General features: G+C 40.7%; 1 protein-coding gene across 2 annotated transcripts in view; it reads left to right on the top strand.

The window, feature by feature from the left end:
- CERS5 (ceramide synthase 5) overlaps nt 1-16,126 on the top strand; it is a 38,721-nt gene that overhangs the window by 11,653 nt on the left and 10,942 nt on the right. For both annotated transcript variants that reach the window (XR_013836027.1, XM_079966408.1), the window contains exons 2-9: nt 2,030-2,135; nt 4,926-5,056; nt 6,258-6,315; nt 6,704-6,754; nt 8,930-9,022; nt 13,169-13,297; nt 13,505-13,611; nt 15,381-15,537. Coding sequence is in view for 1 of the 2 variants with exons in the window: in XM_079966408.1 (XP_079822534.1) it covers nt 2,030-2,135; nt 4,926-5,056; nt 6,258-6,315; nt 6,704-6,754; nt 8,930-9,022; nt 13,169-13,297; nt 13,505-13,611; nt 15,381-15,537 (832 nt within the window). In the remaining variant the exon portion in view is untranslated. The remainder of the gene's footprint in view (nt 1-2,029; nt 2,136-4,925; nt 5,057-6,257; nt 6,316-6,703; nt 6,755-8,929; nt 9,023-13,168; nt 13,298-13,504; nt 13,612-15,380; nt 15,538-16,126) is intronic.

Below are 16,126 nucleotides of genomic sequence, written 5' to 3'. Positions count from 1 at the left end.
TGTACAATCAGAAATATAGAGTGGGTTTTGAAAATATATTTACCAGGTTTTAAAGCCTAAGGTAAAGAGTGCTCTTTCTCTGTCTGTTTCTCTGTCTCTCTCTCTGCCAAAAACTGTATAGTGAAGTTGCCAGATGCACATCTGTGGTGAGGAGTTCCACAACCTACCTATAGGTACATGCTGGCATGCTAGTTCTACACAAATGTGCCAGTACCCATGATAAGTGCATTTAAGTATGTCCGGGGAAGCATGGAACATTTACATCAATAAGCATTTGCCTCTTGCTTGTGTCAGATTTGTTTGAGCTGATCCCTAAAGCAGTTTCTGATCTGTTTAACTGGAACTTAAAGCCACCCATTATCGATGTACCGCCCCTCACCCTAGCACAGGTTAATCTGCCAGAAATGTAATGTTTGAAATGGCCCTCACGTTCCTTTCTTAAACATCTCTTTGGAAATGGGCTCCAGTACCTCTCGCTGTGGATCTGTGCTTTGAGTACTTGCACTACAGTACTAGACTGCAGAATTCTTTTCAAAAGAATGTTTTCTTTTTCCCTCCCATACATTAGGTATTATTCAAGGGAAGGAGTGGGCATGAAATTTGTGTTCTAAAAACTTCACCTATCTTAATGAGCATATTGAGATGCTCAGGATATGATTGCGTATTGTGTTCAGAGAGTGTTTATATGAATGAGGAAGACAGCCAGAGTAGTATCTAGCTGGCCCAAACTTGTCTGTGACTTGTACCATATTGAAAATTCTATATAGAAGTAAGAAGATCCTGGATCAGGTCAGTGAGCTGCCTAGATCAGCATCCTGTTGACACAGGTCTTTGTGGGGAACCTGCAAGCAGAACCAAACAACAAGAGCACTCTCCCCCCTTACAGTTTTTAGCAACTGAGATTACTGTGTGACAAAAGAAACCCACAATTTTTTTTGAGACATTCAAAAATATGTGTCTTACATTTTTTTCTCAGTTAATGGAGCTTGAGATTACAACAATTAGCATATGGGGGGGGGGTCCTCAAACAAAAGAGAGTTTAAAAGGGCGGTCCTCTAAACATTATTTCTAGAGCTTTTACGACCAAGTCACTGTTGGCAAAGGTTGCTACTGGGTCCAAGCTGGTCTGTGGTTCTTAAATTGGTGACACTTTGTAGAAACATTCATCATATCACTTGTCATCTTATATTCTATTTCTGATCTTTAGGGAAGAATCCCTGCACTTTTGTAGCTGAAACAAAAACACTCATGAGCAAGAGAGAGGTGAACCCCTGTGTTTGCAGAAGTAAAATCAGTATTTGGGTTGGGGCTGTGGGGGGGCACGCCCAGTGGGATGCTCAGAAGACGTTGACTGTTGGAAGTTGGGTTGAACGGGGGGCGGCGGTTACAGAACAAAATGAATTCAAACTGCAGCATTTTGTTGCAGGTCCTTCTGGTAATGTCTAATAATTAATTTTAAAATCCTCTCATTGCTTTTCATCATTTTGCTAAACTGGCCAGTTATTTTTTATATATAATAATAATAATAATAATAATAATAATAATAATAATACATTTTATTTATATCCCGCCCTCCCCAGCCGAAGCCGGGCTCAGGGCGGCTAACAACACCAAAACAGTGCAACATTATAAAACATTATAAAAGTTAATTAAAATCCAAATTGATGGCAACCATAAACTAAAGTTTTGTAAAGATTGCCAAAGGAGGGGGTCAGGCTGCGCCCTGACCAAAGGCCTGGTGGAACAGCTCTGTCTTGCAGGCCCTGCGGAAAGATGTATCATGAAAATACATGAGGAAACTAAGGAAACCTTTTTCTGTTGTCGTATCAAACAGACGTGTGAAGTAAAACAAGCTTGCACTTCACTGAAATTTAAATAGAATTATTCTTTTATATGAGTGGTCTTTTGTGTGCATGACCATATGCAGGGCAGAAAAATGTGACTGAAGTTGCAGTATATTTGGGATTTTCATATTCTGGGTTATTTTTCTCTGTATTCATTTGTTACATCTTTGGGATTTCCCCTCCAGATTTATTGCAAGACCATGTGCTGCACTTCTTAACATTCAAAACTCTGAACCTCGCACAGCTCAACCCAATGCAATTCTAGAAAAGGTGTTTACATCTATCACTAAGGTGAGTGATGCTTCAAATTTTTGTTTGAATGCAATAGAATGAGTAGTGGTTATAAGAACCATACATACCACCTTGAGCTCCTTGGAGGCATGGGGGATATAAATGTTATTAAATTTTAAAAAATGCTCATTCTTTCCAGTTCTGTTGTTTTCCAGGGAAAATAAACTTTTCACTACTATAGTGAACATCTAGCTCATGGGTAGGCAAACTAAGGCCCGGAGGCTGGATCCGGCCCAATCACCTTCTAAATCTGGCCTGCGGATGGTCATCAGCATGTTTTTACATAAGTAGAATGTGTGCTTTTATTTAAAATGCATCTCTGGGTTATTTGTGGGGCATAGGAATTCATTCATTCCCCACCCAAATATAGTCTGGCCCCCCACAAGCTCTGAGGGACAGTGGACCAGCCCCCTGCTGAAAAAGTTTGCTGACCCCTGATCTAGCTCCACATAACCAGAAAATCTGGCTACATGTGTTCTTTACATTGTTTTGTATGTGTTGCTGTTTACTCCCCACTTCCAATGTGTGTGTTGAGTGCGTACATCTAGTACTCAGACTATAATTCTGTATAAGGTTTGAACAGAAACCAGGCAAGGTACTGTTGAAGATAACTGATCATGTCATTTCCTCCATAGTTCTCTGTTTTTCTCTGAAGAAAATTACTTCTTTTCTTACTGTCACTACTAGGCTAATCTGTTGAGTTATTTTCCTACTGTCTGGGTTTCTCAGAACATTGATGTGTAGACTATAATGGACGCAACCAGTGTTTTCGTTTTCTTTTTAGAAAAAGGGATGTTGATACTCACCATGAAGTTGTTAGAGAAAGTGTCTCAGTTTTAACATTGGTGGGGGAGGTGCTGGTGGTGCGTACCCCTAGATAAAAGGACTACTGTATTTGCAACAGCATTTAACAGAAGGCTAACCTTTAGCAGAACTAGGAATGAAGGTTTGACAATAATTCACCCCCCAAAAAAAACCTTACCTATGCTGAAACAGGCATATTTCCAAGAAACTATGGATTTATTTCTGTTTTATTCTTCACGGGATGGATCCTGGAGGCTGACTTCTTATTTCTGTTGAATGCTTTTAACTTTCTACTGCTGCTTTTAATTTATATCAAATACTCTATGTAAGAATATCCCTGTCGTGCTCTGTTCACCTTGGCTACTTTTGTTAGCTCTGTCTGCTGATGGATGGCCACACCGACTCGGCCCCGGACACACTGACCAGATGCTTGGAAGCTGTGGCTGGATGGTTTCATGGGAGCTGATTGAAACTAAATCCTTCGAATACAGAGGTCCTATGGCTGGGTCGGGATGGCATGGGGATGAGGGACCAACTCCCTTCTCTTGCAGGGGCCCAATTAGTGCCAGTGCCTTCCGTTAAGAGTTTGGGTGTAATCCTTGACGCCTCCCTTTCCATGGAGGCGCAGGTTACAGCAACAGCCAAGGCGACATTTTTCCACCTTCGCCACATCAAGCAGTTGGTCCCTTACGTTTCCCATCCCGACCTGGCCACAGTGATCCATGCAGCGGTCACCGCCAGGCTTGATTACTGTAATTCGCTCTATGCGGGGCTGCCCTGAAGCTGTCCCAGAAACTCCAGCGGGTGCAGAATGCAGCAGCGAGGCTCCTCACAGGGTCTCTGCCATGGGAGCATATTCACCCAGTGCTTTTCCAGCTGCACTGGCTCCTGGTGGAGTACAGGGTCAGATTTAAGGTGCTGGTTTTGACCTTTAAAGCCCTTCACAGCCTAGGACCCTCGTACCTACGGGACCGCCTCTCCCGGTATGCCCCACGGAGAGCCTCAAGGTCCATAAATAGCAACACCCTAGTGGTCCCGGGCCCTAAGGAAGTTAGATTAGCTTCAACCAGAGCCAGTGCCTTTTCAACACTGGCTCCGGCCTGGTGGAATGCTCTGCCTCATGAGACCAGGGCCCTGCAGGATCTGATTTCTTTCCACAGGGCCTGTAAGACAGAGTTGTTCCGCCTGGCCTTTGGCTTGGAGCCAATTTGATTCCCTCCCCCTCTTTCTTTTTCCTTTTTCCTTTCTCCTCCTGTGATGAGGCTGCATTTTAATATTTTAATGTTTCAGTATTTTAATGTTGTATTTTAATCTTATTTTTAAGTTGTATTCATTCAACTTGTTTTTATTATTGCTTGTTCGCTGCCTTGGCTGGGGAGGGTGGGTTATAAATAAAAATTATTATTATTATTATTATTATTATTATTATTATTTATTTATTTAAGGCAAATGTAGGCGTAGTTTTGAAAGCACTTGAATGGAAAACTAGTTTTGGTGAAACTAGCCTGGCATCAAATCCTGTTTTGCTGCCAGAATTCCAGGTGATGAGTAGGAACTTTCTGCACAGATGCGTGTGGCTGAAGGGAAGAAATCTCCGGTAGTATTGTCATCTTTTTGAAAAAGATAAGGAAAGTACTGCAAGCAGTCAGTAGAATAACCCAAAATGTAAAAATGCAGTGTAATACCCTACTGGTGTGTTAAGCTTACACACTTTGGTTTTGTGTGGGTATGTGTTATTTCTTTGGAATTTGTTTTTCATGGCATCTTGCATCCACATTATTTTATATTATCATATTGGATCTTTATGTATATTTCTTCTAATAATTTGTTTCTTGAACTGATTATTTAACCAGTGTTACTTTTTCTAGCAAAACGTTGTCGGTACAATTTTGTATAATATGCAGCAGATCGAAGAATAATTGGGCGATAATGGGAAGAGTCTGTTTTGGAAGGTAGCTAAGGAGTATGTGTTTGATTACCTTTTAGTTTCCAGATGCAAGAAGATTAGAGGGCTTGTCAAAACAACTAGATTGGGATGTCCGAAAAATCCAGCGCTGGTTTCGTCATCGAAGGAACCAAGATAAACCAAGCACTCATGTGAAATTCTGTGAGAGCATGTAGGTTTGTGTGTAGTTCACCTCTTACAGCTCCAATTGTTTTGTTTTGTTTTAAAGTTGACATCTTGTGGTCTCTGAAATTTTGAAGAAAGGCATTCTTGTAAAACAGATGGCTATTCAGGCATTACTGAAAATTCTTTTAAGGTTATATCCAACTAAATGGTTGCATGGAATGGCAACTACAAGTTCAGTTGCAACTGCTCCTTCTTCCCCTTGTGTGCCTCCAGTATCACCCTCAAATCTGCTCTGGAGGGCTAGAGGGAATCCCCAGAGCAGATTTGGGGGATGCATGGGGAAGGACAGAGAAGGGAAGTTCACTTCCACTTGTGGAAGTCTTTCCATGTGTGCAATGATTTAGCTGGATACAACACTTTTTTTTTTTTAATTTGTACCAGGAGATACATTTGGGTGTTTCACCACTATTTGTGTTTCAGTGTGATAAAATAGCTCTTTCACCTTTAGTTTGGACTGTACAGCAGATAGCTATAATTTTTAATCTTTATGCAAGCTATGTTTTATCCTTTGAAGTTATTTTCCATTGCATGCACTTGAATTTTTCCTGGGCCCTCATTTCTTTTCATTCCCACTTAAATTTATTTTCTTACCCTTTTCTGCATGACCTCTATCACTATAGTATCTGAGCATCTTTGCCTTCCTGCCTGCTACTTCTGTGACTTCTACCTCTCTTCCTCAGTGGCTTCTTTCCCAAGATATTTGCCTTAGGTGAGTGGGAGTCTCATTTGACATCTGTCTGTCTTTGGTTTATACTCTAAATTGGAAGCTGCTTAATCGTAAGCCCCATTCCCATGTTACTTGTGAGTAGGGCGTTGCTGTGATTCATGCGATCCTGTCCCTGTTGCAGCATCTCCTCCTCCAAAAGAAGTTTGTCTGAAGTGTCTGCAGTTGTTTGAAGTGAATGCCCAACCTGGAAGAATTATTGTGGGATCAAGATACATTCAGGAACTCACATTTTGAGGTTTTACCAGACAACCTTAGTGTCCCTGCATATGCTTTTTCCTCTCATTGTGGGGCTAGCATAGTTGTGTATATCAAAGTCTCCTACAGATATTTTATAGATCTAAATTATATTAAGTTAAGTCTCTAAAACATGTTCGAGTTAATTTTGGATTTTCCCTGGTTGGTGCTTTACAACATCAATATATTTCTACCATATATTTGATTCTTACTTTTTCACTTCCAGGTGGAGGCTTGTATTTTCTATCTGTATATTTACGTATGGACTCAGAATTCTTTGGTTGGTGAGTATGTTGTATAATAATCAATATATATTTGGTGGAATTAAATTAAAAGATTCATTTGGTCCTTGGGGACTTCCTTAACATTCTTATTTGGGTGGTCAGTTATTCCTTCGATTCTATCATGGCAGAACAGGAAAGGTAGCCTTTATATCACTCTTCATCTCAGGAATGCTGTAACTTTCACTCCAGAACCAGAAAGACCAGTTCATGATTTGTGATGCCTTTTGTTTGTTGTTTCTTGAAAAGGGTTTGATCCCTGTCTTACTATCTATGGTTGCTTGTATTGAGCAATTTCCCCCTCAATATAAGGGATCCCGTATCTACATGTTCTAGTTGTACAGTTTTCTAGTATCTTTCATTCGTTCATTATTATTATTTTTTAATCTAGGCACCCTGGTTTTGGGATACTCGACAATGCTGGTACAACTACCCTTTTCAGGTATGTGGTGTCTTTACTAATAAAAGCTTGTAACAGTGTTAGGTATCATTTCCTGAAGTCGTTCAGCCTTTGACTGATCACTTTCCTCTTGAACCAGTTTGCCACTGGAAGTACTTACATATACACAAAGTTCCCTCATTTGATACAGCTTATCTGTCAACTTTGAGGGAAGTAACCTGTGGAACAGCTGTGGCTGTCAAAATAAGCATCCTGTTCTTGCACATATATTTTCACATGTTAGAGCTTAACTTGGAGCGCTGGGAAATCAAAGGTGACGGATTGCAGTACGTGTGCCTGGTTGTGTTTCAAAGTGAATTTGCAGATATGTCAAGAAAAACGTAATTCTTAGAGCAAATGGGCATATTATGCTTTGCTACACATTCCACTAGCGTGCCTTTCTGTCTGCCTTTTAATGATCTGGTCTGTGTAGGAGGTAATGGGCATACTTTACTTAGAATGTGTTTGATGCTTTAGTGCTAAACGTAAGGAATGAGGGAATACAAAATAGCTGGAATGATGCAATAGGGAGAGATTTATAGTGGCAGTTCTCTGTGTGGTGTAGACCTTCTTTTAGTCCTGCAGTCATTATGTAGATAGATTGAAAACTAGTGAGAAAAACTGTGTGTGCTGAAAACCATCCAGTCGCTAAATAAACACTCTCTGCATCTGAACTCACCTAAGTTTTTGTCTTGCTGCTGATCTATCAAAAAAGTGCTTTTTTATGGGTTTGAGGCTCCAAACAGTACAGGCTGATTGCTCTCTAGTTGTTGTTTTTTTTGTTTGTTTTTTACATGATACTTGGATGGTAATGCTGAATTCTTCTCTGAATCTCCTCTTTTAAAATTGCTGTGTCTAAGTAACATGTATTTCAAAAGCACACATGGCAAGTAATCTGTGGCCTTTTCTTTGTAGACACCTGCTAAATGGAAGATGCACTTTTAATAGTTAGCTAAAGGCCTGCCAAGTTTTGCAGCCTGGGGAATAGACAGTTCTAGTCTTTTCTCCAACCAATCTACTTGTCTTCCCCCAGTCCTTAGCTTGTTACCCCTCATTGAGATTTTGGGAGTGGGGTATCAGAAATATTGCCCTTTCCCTGAAAGCTAAGAACTATGACCAGGAGAAGGAAGTGTTGTTTTTTCTCATGGGACATTTTGGTGTGGTTAGGCCACCAGGTTTCAAGTGGTGTGGGAGTTTGTGCTGCCACCCTAATGTTATCCTTAAGTGCAAATGACAGCTGTTCAGTTTATATAAGGGTACAATTGGGTGTGATTTTGGTGAGATCTGCCATCAGATCTCACTTTAAAAACCACACATAATAGCAGCTCTGGGGGAGGAAGCGGGAAGAACCGAAAGAAGGGAGGATAGGTTTCTTTGTAATTACAATATTGAACGCTTAGGTTATCATTTTACAGGATGGAAGGACATAAACACTTACCTGTTTAAGCCAGCAGTGGAGAACCTCTAATTCTCCTGCAGGTCAAATTAGGCTAGAAAGTGGTCCCAGATTGTCCTGCAAAGTTGTTTCCCCTAAACTACACCTACCTGCCCCACACCTGATGTCACATGTGACACCAGTTGTGGACAGGCAAAGATTCAGGTACAAAGGAGCAATAGAGAACGGAAAAGTGTGCTCCCGATTGCTTTTTGGCAAGCAAGCCTTGTTGTCAGCTTCAATCAGTCGATTGACAGTGGTAGCAAACCCTGCTGAGATGGGCTGCACTTTGGAGCCCCCAGTCAAGGTTGAGCACCCAATCCCTTGCCAAAGCAATGCATGCCCTGCAGAGAAACATTCCATTCGCTTGCACTTTTGAAATAAAATTGCACAGGCAAAGGGATGCTTCACCTGGGGTCATGATGACATCAGAAGATTGATAGGTGAGTGGTCCCAGCTATAAGTCAATTACATCCTTGGGGTTGGGGGACATCAGGATCTGGCTCTCTGGCTGGACTCAATTCCCTATCAGTGGTTTTAAGTATTTAAATTGGGGTGGGGAACCTGTGGCCCTCCAGATGTTGATGGACTACAGCTCCCATCTTCCCTGACCCTTGGGAGCTGATTGGTATTGGAATCCAACAGCATTTGGATGGCCACAGGTTAACCATTCCTGCTTTAAGTAGCTCTTAATGCATATGTTGCATGCTGTTTCTAAACAAGACTTTCTTTCTGTTTTTCAGCCCCTATCATCCAGCCTTTACTACTATTATCTTGTGCAACTGGCCTTCTACTGGTCTCTTATGTTTTCACAGTTTATAGATGTGAAGCGAAAGGTAATTAACTAGCTGTTTCCAGGAGCCTTAAACAATCCCATTAACCTTTCTGAATGAGGGGAAGAATCATTCAGTACCAAGTAATAGAATGGCTGATTTGTATCTTATAATAAAACCTACTTTGATTAGAAGACTTCCATCAAATGCAAACCTGTAATGAGTGAAGTACGTGTATGTGTGAATGTATTATGATGACTCATGTGAGACTGGTTGAGCCTTTTATCCTTTTCTAGGAGAGGGAGGAACTAAGGAATCCTATGTGTGGTTTTCTACATTTCCTAGCTTGTTTTTTTTTAGCTATTCTGAAAGCATGGGTTTAGAACAAAAACAAACAGGTGCCCTCAGCTGGAAAATGCATATTGAGGCTGTGCTCACCCGCATCTGAAGGGCACTGCTGAAGGTTGCCCTACATGGTGTTGTAGTCAGGTCCAGTGTGAATCCGGTACAAATGTGCATTTAGATATGTGACATTGGACTGTCCAGGCAAATAAATGTCACTAGCTTCATGGGTTTATATCCTTTCCTCTTTCCCCCTGCTCCACAATATTGCTTTACCTAGGCATGCTATTAATCCTGTTTGTGTTTTAGGTTCCTTAAACCTGAATTTCAACTTGTTTTCATGCCAATATCTCTAGATTTCTCTGCTTAGATAGTGTTCAACGGAGAAATGCTCAGTAAGTTGTGATTTAGATGCTTTCCCAATTTGATTATGGAAGGAATTTAACATTTCCCATTTGATTGTTGAAAGCAGTAGCGTCTTTAAGGCATATGTTCAAAGGAACTTACAGAGAGAGAAAATTAAAACTAATAATAAAAATTTAATTTTAAAGCTTTTTTAATATATATATATATATATATATATATATATATATATATATATAGATCAGCTAGTCGAAAACATCCTTCCATGAGAAATCCAATTTACAAAAAGTGGTCTTGTGTTTCCTGAATAAGGTTCTGTGAATACAGTGAGCAAACTGGAATTCAAGAGTATAAAAGAAAAGTATGGATTCCCAAAGCCACAGACATTGTATTGCATTTCTGTAAGAAACAGACATCAAGAATAAATATGACAGATAAAAATCAGTTGCATTAACATGTACATATAGCAGAGCACAAGGCGCAAACAGGAGTTGAATAGTTGTGTTATAATAGCTATAAGGATAAATATTTCAGACCTGAGAACTCTTTTGTAAAGCTGTTGATGTGTCCTGGAGTGATCATGATAATGTACTCCCATCATTTCAAAACAAAGGAACTGGGCTAATGTTTCTAGAACTTGAAGGATAGTAGAGGACAACTAGGAAAATAAATAGAAAATATTGGATTAAGATTATATTAAATCCAATTACCACTGTCATCAGTTGTCTGGGCCTAGGATGTTGTGCATTTGTCTTCTCAGTTACTGCTCATATTTTGGCTGCAAACATTTTTGGCATTCTGTATAAATGGGCCATATTCAACAAACAGGAGCTGATGAATTTAGTTTTGAGATATTTTGTGGGTTGCAGAGGTACTGCCCAGTTACAGTGAATAGTTTCTAAATGCAGTAAAAGAAGCAGTTGTTTTAATTGCTGCTGCCATTATTTGCTTTCTGCAAACCACTGGAAACAGATGCACCTGGAAGTCTCTCAATACATTGTTGGAGAATGGGTGCTTTTCCAGAATGTCTTCTGTGTATGCATTCATGGGGAACAAGGCAACTGATTTGGCATTTTCATTATTTTTCTCTCGGACAATCATGTGAGCAGAAACCACCAGAAATTTAATGTCTCGATTGTGAGTTCTCCCTGAAATGTTTTGTGGCTGACCACTTTCACTAAGACATTTCCATCTATATGCCTCAGTAAGAATTGCTCCAAAAATATTTGTATGGAGGCAAATGTTTTACACAAGCTAATCTTCCCTTTTTGTGTGTCACTGTAACTGGAGTTAACCTCCAGTTAAATTATTATTATTATAATTATAATCTCTTTCCTTCAGCTGACTGTTGAGATCCCTAGGAGAGGGAGATGTGTGTACTTCAGTTTACTCAGGCAGCCCTAGCAGAATCCTACCTAGTAACTTGTTGAAGAGTTAGTGAGTACACCTGTTAGTATTTTGTTGGCCTGTTAGTAGAATTACATGAGAAGCTTGGAAAAGAGGCAGTTTGAGTATTGTTGAATGCAATTGTTGTTTTTATATATGCTTCCTAAACCTTGAGTCCCTGACCCAAGTCCCAAGGTACTTATTTATTCTGTGAACTGCCTTGGGACCCCTGGGCATCAGGCAGTATATAAATTCAATCAATCAATCAATCAATCAATCAATAAAATAAATACTCTAAGGTTGTTGTAGCATTGACTTTTCAGCAGTCTACATGGTATATTTTGCAAGGATTGTGAGTAAACTGTTTTCAATGAAGGAGTGCCCAGCATTGGCTGCTTATCATGAGGCTTGGTTCCTAGAATAGGCTACCCAATCTGTACAGATTCTACACCCAGAATGGGAGGTTGCTGAAAGAAAAATAAAAAAGTCTATTGTCTTACTCTGGCACCAGTGATTTTCTCCCAAAGCAATATTTTATCTTATTCAAACTGACTACATTGAGAGACACTCCTATATAGCAAATAACCCTGTTCTGCAATGTCCCTCAGATCAGCCTCCATACCTGAGGACTGGAAAGCAGCCAAAGTAGCGCAATAATTTTTTTTTTTTTTTAAAAAAAGGGTTCCAGCAGGGATCCTGAAAATTACAGGCTGGTTAGCTTAACATCTGTCCCTGGAAAACTGATGGAAAGTAATGTTAAAGATAAAATAACCAACAATATAGAACAAGGGAAAGTCTTGTCTCACAAACCTATTGGAATTCTTTGAGAATGTCAATAAGCATATACAGTTGTACCTTGGTTCTTGAATTTAATCGTTCCGGAAGTCCATTCAACTCCTGGAACCGTTCGAAAACCAAGGCACGGCTTTTGATTGGCTGCAGGAGCTTCCTGCACTCAAATTGGAAGCTGTGGAAGCTGTGTCAGATGTTTGGCTTCTGAAAATCGTTTGAAAATTGGAACAATCACTTCCGGTTTTCAATTGTTCAGGAACCAAAACGTTCGGCAACTTAGCTGTTCGACATCCAAGGTACGACTAGATAACAGTGATCCAGTTGGCTTGGACTTCCAAAATACAGTGGTACCTCGGGTTACAGATGCTTCAGGTTACATACGCTTCAGGTTACAGACTCCACTAACCCAGAAATAGTACCTCGGGTTAAGAACTTTGCTTCAGGATGAGAACAGAAATTGTGCCGTGGCAGTGCGGCAACAGCGGGAGGCCCCATTAGCTAAAGTGGTGTCTCAGGTTAAGAACAGTTTTAGGTTAAGAACGGACCTCCGGAACGAATTAAGTTCTTAACCAGAGGTACCACTGTACTTTTGACTAAGTACCTCACCAAAGACTCCTGAGAAAGCTTAGTAGTCAAGGAATAAGAGAGATCCTCTTTCAGATCAAGAATTGGTTAAGATGCCGGAAGCAAAGTGTAGGAATAAACAGACAGTTCTCCAAACAGAGAGAAGTAGTGGGGTTTTTGTCTTTTGACTTGCTAATAAATGATTTGGAGTTAGGAGTGAGCAGTGAGGAGGCCAAATTTGCTGATGATGCTAAATTGTCCAGGGTTGTTAAAACAGAAAGAGATTGCGAAGAGCTCCAAATTGGCCTCTCCAAACTGAGTAAATGGGCAGTGAAAAGGCAAATGCAATTCACTGTAAACAAGTGTAAAATGATGCAAAACATAATAATCTTAACTTTACGTACATTCTCCCAGGGTCTGAACTGCATGTGACAGACCAGGAACAAGAGTAGATAAGTTGATGAAGATGTTGGCCAAGGTGCAAATCCCATGTTGTCATTGCTGTTGAGGATCAGGAAACTTTCTCACTTGGAAGAAAAGGTTTTCAATAACACTAATGGCACACCAGTTTGATTTGTGATGAAGTGATGGCTGTACACATTTCTAGACCGCTGTTCTATAATAAATCATTGTGATCTTGAAAGCAGCTCACCTTTGTGTCAGAAAGAAGTTTGTAGGTGCTAAACTAAAGATTTCCCAATCTGTATTATGTTGTGTTCCTTGCACTCCATAGTGATATCATGCTGGTACTTGTTTTTTCAGGATTTCCTGGTCATGTTTATTCATCACTTTGTATCAGTTACACTCCTTAGCTTCTCCTATATGAACAACATGGTCCGGGTAGGAAGTTTGGTTTTGTTGGTTCATGATACAGCAGATGGCTTCCTAGAAGTAAGTACCTCACACAGTTCCATCGAGTTTTTACCACTGTATTCAAATGGCTTATTTGTGTTAGATGCTTTTAATTTTTTTCTAGAAATCCATTTGCATACAACGGAACAAAGTAATAACCATTTCTTAAACCATTTCTTAAATGATGGGATTATTGCATTGAAGTCTGGAGGAATTTTCTTAGAGCTTCTCCCTTTTCCCCCCCAGGTAGCAAAAATTGCCAACTATGCCAAATACCAGCGAGCCTGTGATGCCACCTTTGTACTGTTTTGTGTGGTGTTCATTGTTACTCGTTTGGGGGTTTATCCTTTCTGGTAAGTATTTACTGGGATTGAGGTGGGGGAGAGCAAGTCAAGGGATAACTTTAGGGGTTCATTGTGCCAAGAGTCTGGTACAGACGATTAAACAGCTGTAGTACACAGGTAACCTCTGTAACAGGACCCCTTCACAGATGTGTGATAAGAAGCATATCCCCTGAAGGACTTGATTGATTTTGGGACTCAGGAAGCAAAAGGGCCTAGCAGAATGCGTGGGGAGGCATCGGGAGCTCCAAGTTTTGGTTGTGCTGTTTCAATATTTTATATACAATGGCAAAATACTTAAGGTGGGCCCTGAGTTGGGTTTCAATCTCTTCAGGTTGCGCAGTTCCATTGTAGCTTGTGCTCGAGAGGCAGGATATGGAATGTGGTCCCTGGTCTCCATTCAGTCATAATGCCTCTCCCCCTGTTGCAGAAGGGGCCAGTTTGAATCGGTGGAGATTGTTGAACAGTTCCTCTTGATACTTTGTGCATTACTTGTGTGGATACAGAGGTATTGGAAGGGAACCCATTGAGTATCGCTTGTTATACTGTGTGGCTCCTGCTAGCCACTCAGAAAAGGTGCCCTGCTTCAACTTTGTATCTGTGTAGGCCCTTGCAAGATTTAGAACTTGGATTGTCCAGATTTCTGGATTACACAGGGAGCCTACACAGGTAGAAAGCGCTCTTCAGGAGTTACTGTTGATGCATGAGAATCCAGGAGGAGTCCTGCAACCCAGGGTTGCTCCTTTGTGCTGAGTGATTTGGGAAGAGGAATTAGGCTGCCCAGCACATCTGCATTTGAGGTGTGATCGACAGATGTCCCTCTGAGCCAACTCATGCCAACTTTCTATCCTAGTTATCATTTTCAGCTATGGCAGTAGAGTACTCCCTCAACCGAGGAGAGATTTCAGAGTAATAAATGACTTGAAATGTCTTCTTGCACTGGTGCATTGGTCTGTGCAAGCAAACAAATCTTCTTACTACTGGCCCCACTGATTGTGGTTACGCCATGGCAGCCTGTACGTATTGTTGCTATATCACTCAGCAAGCCCTTGGCGTGTGGTAGGGAGCCAGTGAATCTTTAATGCTGTTTCCATTGGTCTTATTGTAATCCCCCTGTTTCCCGGGTATGCCTGCTTATCTCAGATTGCAATGGGAAGTGACTTTGCTGTCTCAGTAGTTGCATACTGTGTAATGCCATACTGCACTTATCAAATAGCATGCGGTGGCTCATGTAGAAACTGTTTTTCCCTTTAGAGGTGGGAAGGTCCTTCCTCCAAGAGTGCAAAGGCAGGTTTGACTAATGAAGACCTGCGGGAGGAGAGTTTCAGGCTCTCTTGAGTTCTAGCAACCAGAGGCCTCAGATTTCATTGGCTTTCTCCCTTTTTAAAGTCCTTAATAGATCTGATATTTTCCTGCTGCAGCAAGGTGCAGTGGGGTAAATCACACATTTTCTGTCAGTGTAAGGCTTCCTAAATCCATTAAACATGTAAAACCAACAGACCTTTTTATTTTTTTCTGGGAATAGATGAATTGCTAAGCATTTCAGCTCCTGACTCAATCAAAGCATTAACAAAAACTGAATGGAGAAGAAACCTGTGCCTCTGAGATGTCCACTCGTATACTGAGATGTCTTAAGACTGGAGGCATTAACATTCCGTAAAGGAATTTTTTTATGGGGCAGATGTTTTTGTAGTCCAGTCAGCTTGGTTTCTATCTAGAAGCTGGGAGTTGTGAAAGATAAGCAAAGTGCCAATATAACAACTCACTTCTTTGTCTTGCAGGTTACTGAACACAACTTTGTTTGAAAGCAAGGAAATAATTGGCCCTTATCCATCATGGTGGCTATTTAATGGGCTTCTTCTAATTTTGCAAGTTCTAAATGTCATCTGGTCCTACTTCATCATTCGCATTGCCTACAAGGCCCTGGCACGAGGGAAGGTATGAATTCCAACTTGCTTAAGCACTGGGAACTACCAGATACTTGCTTCCTTTTTTGCATATTTCACAAACACCTGTGGCTTTGAAGAAGGCGGACTGCTGCCTGAGATAACAACTTTTTACTTCGATAACATTTTAACTTATATGTTAAGTAGCTGCTAGAATGAGAAAAGTATTTGTCTCTCTTCACACCACTCTACTTCCTCTCATTAGTAATCGCACACACAAACACACCAGCCATTGCTCTTGATCCTTCTCCAGACTGCCCATATTTATCCAGACCACCCAAGTAGGTCTCTCACATTGATGAATGTTACGCACTTGTAAAGGTGCAATTGCAGAGTGAATCGCAATTTTGCTCAGAATTCCCTGATGAGCTGTACTTCATGTTACATATCAAATGCTCCCCACCAGACAACATCAGAGGCTTAGGCTTGACTGAAGTAGGAAATGCTGCCCCAGCAGATCTGGTTCGCCATTATGAAAACTAGATGGACCTTTTATCAGATCCAGCAAGGCTGCTCTTAACGTTTTTTTGCACTCTGAATTCTGGTACCAACATTTTATTGCTGCCAGATAAACCTGGCCT

This window comes from Podarcis cretensis (assembly GCF_951804945.1).
Source record: "Podarcis cretensis genome assembly, chromosome: 2".
NCBI lineage: Eukaryota > Metazoa > Chordata > Lepidosauria > Squamata > Lacertidae > Podarcis > Podarcis cretensis.
The sequence above is the reverse complement of the archived record's forward strand: the minus strand, read 5'-3'. Positions and strand labels throughout refer to the sequence as shown.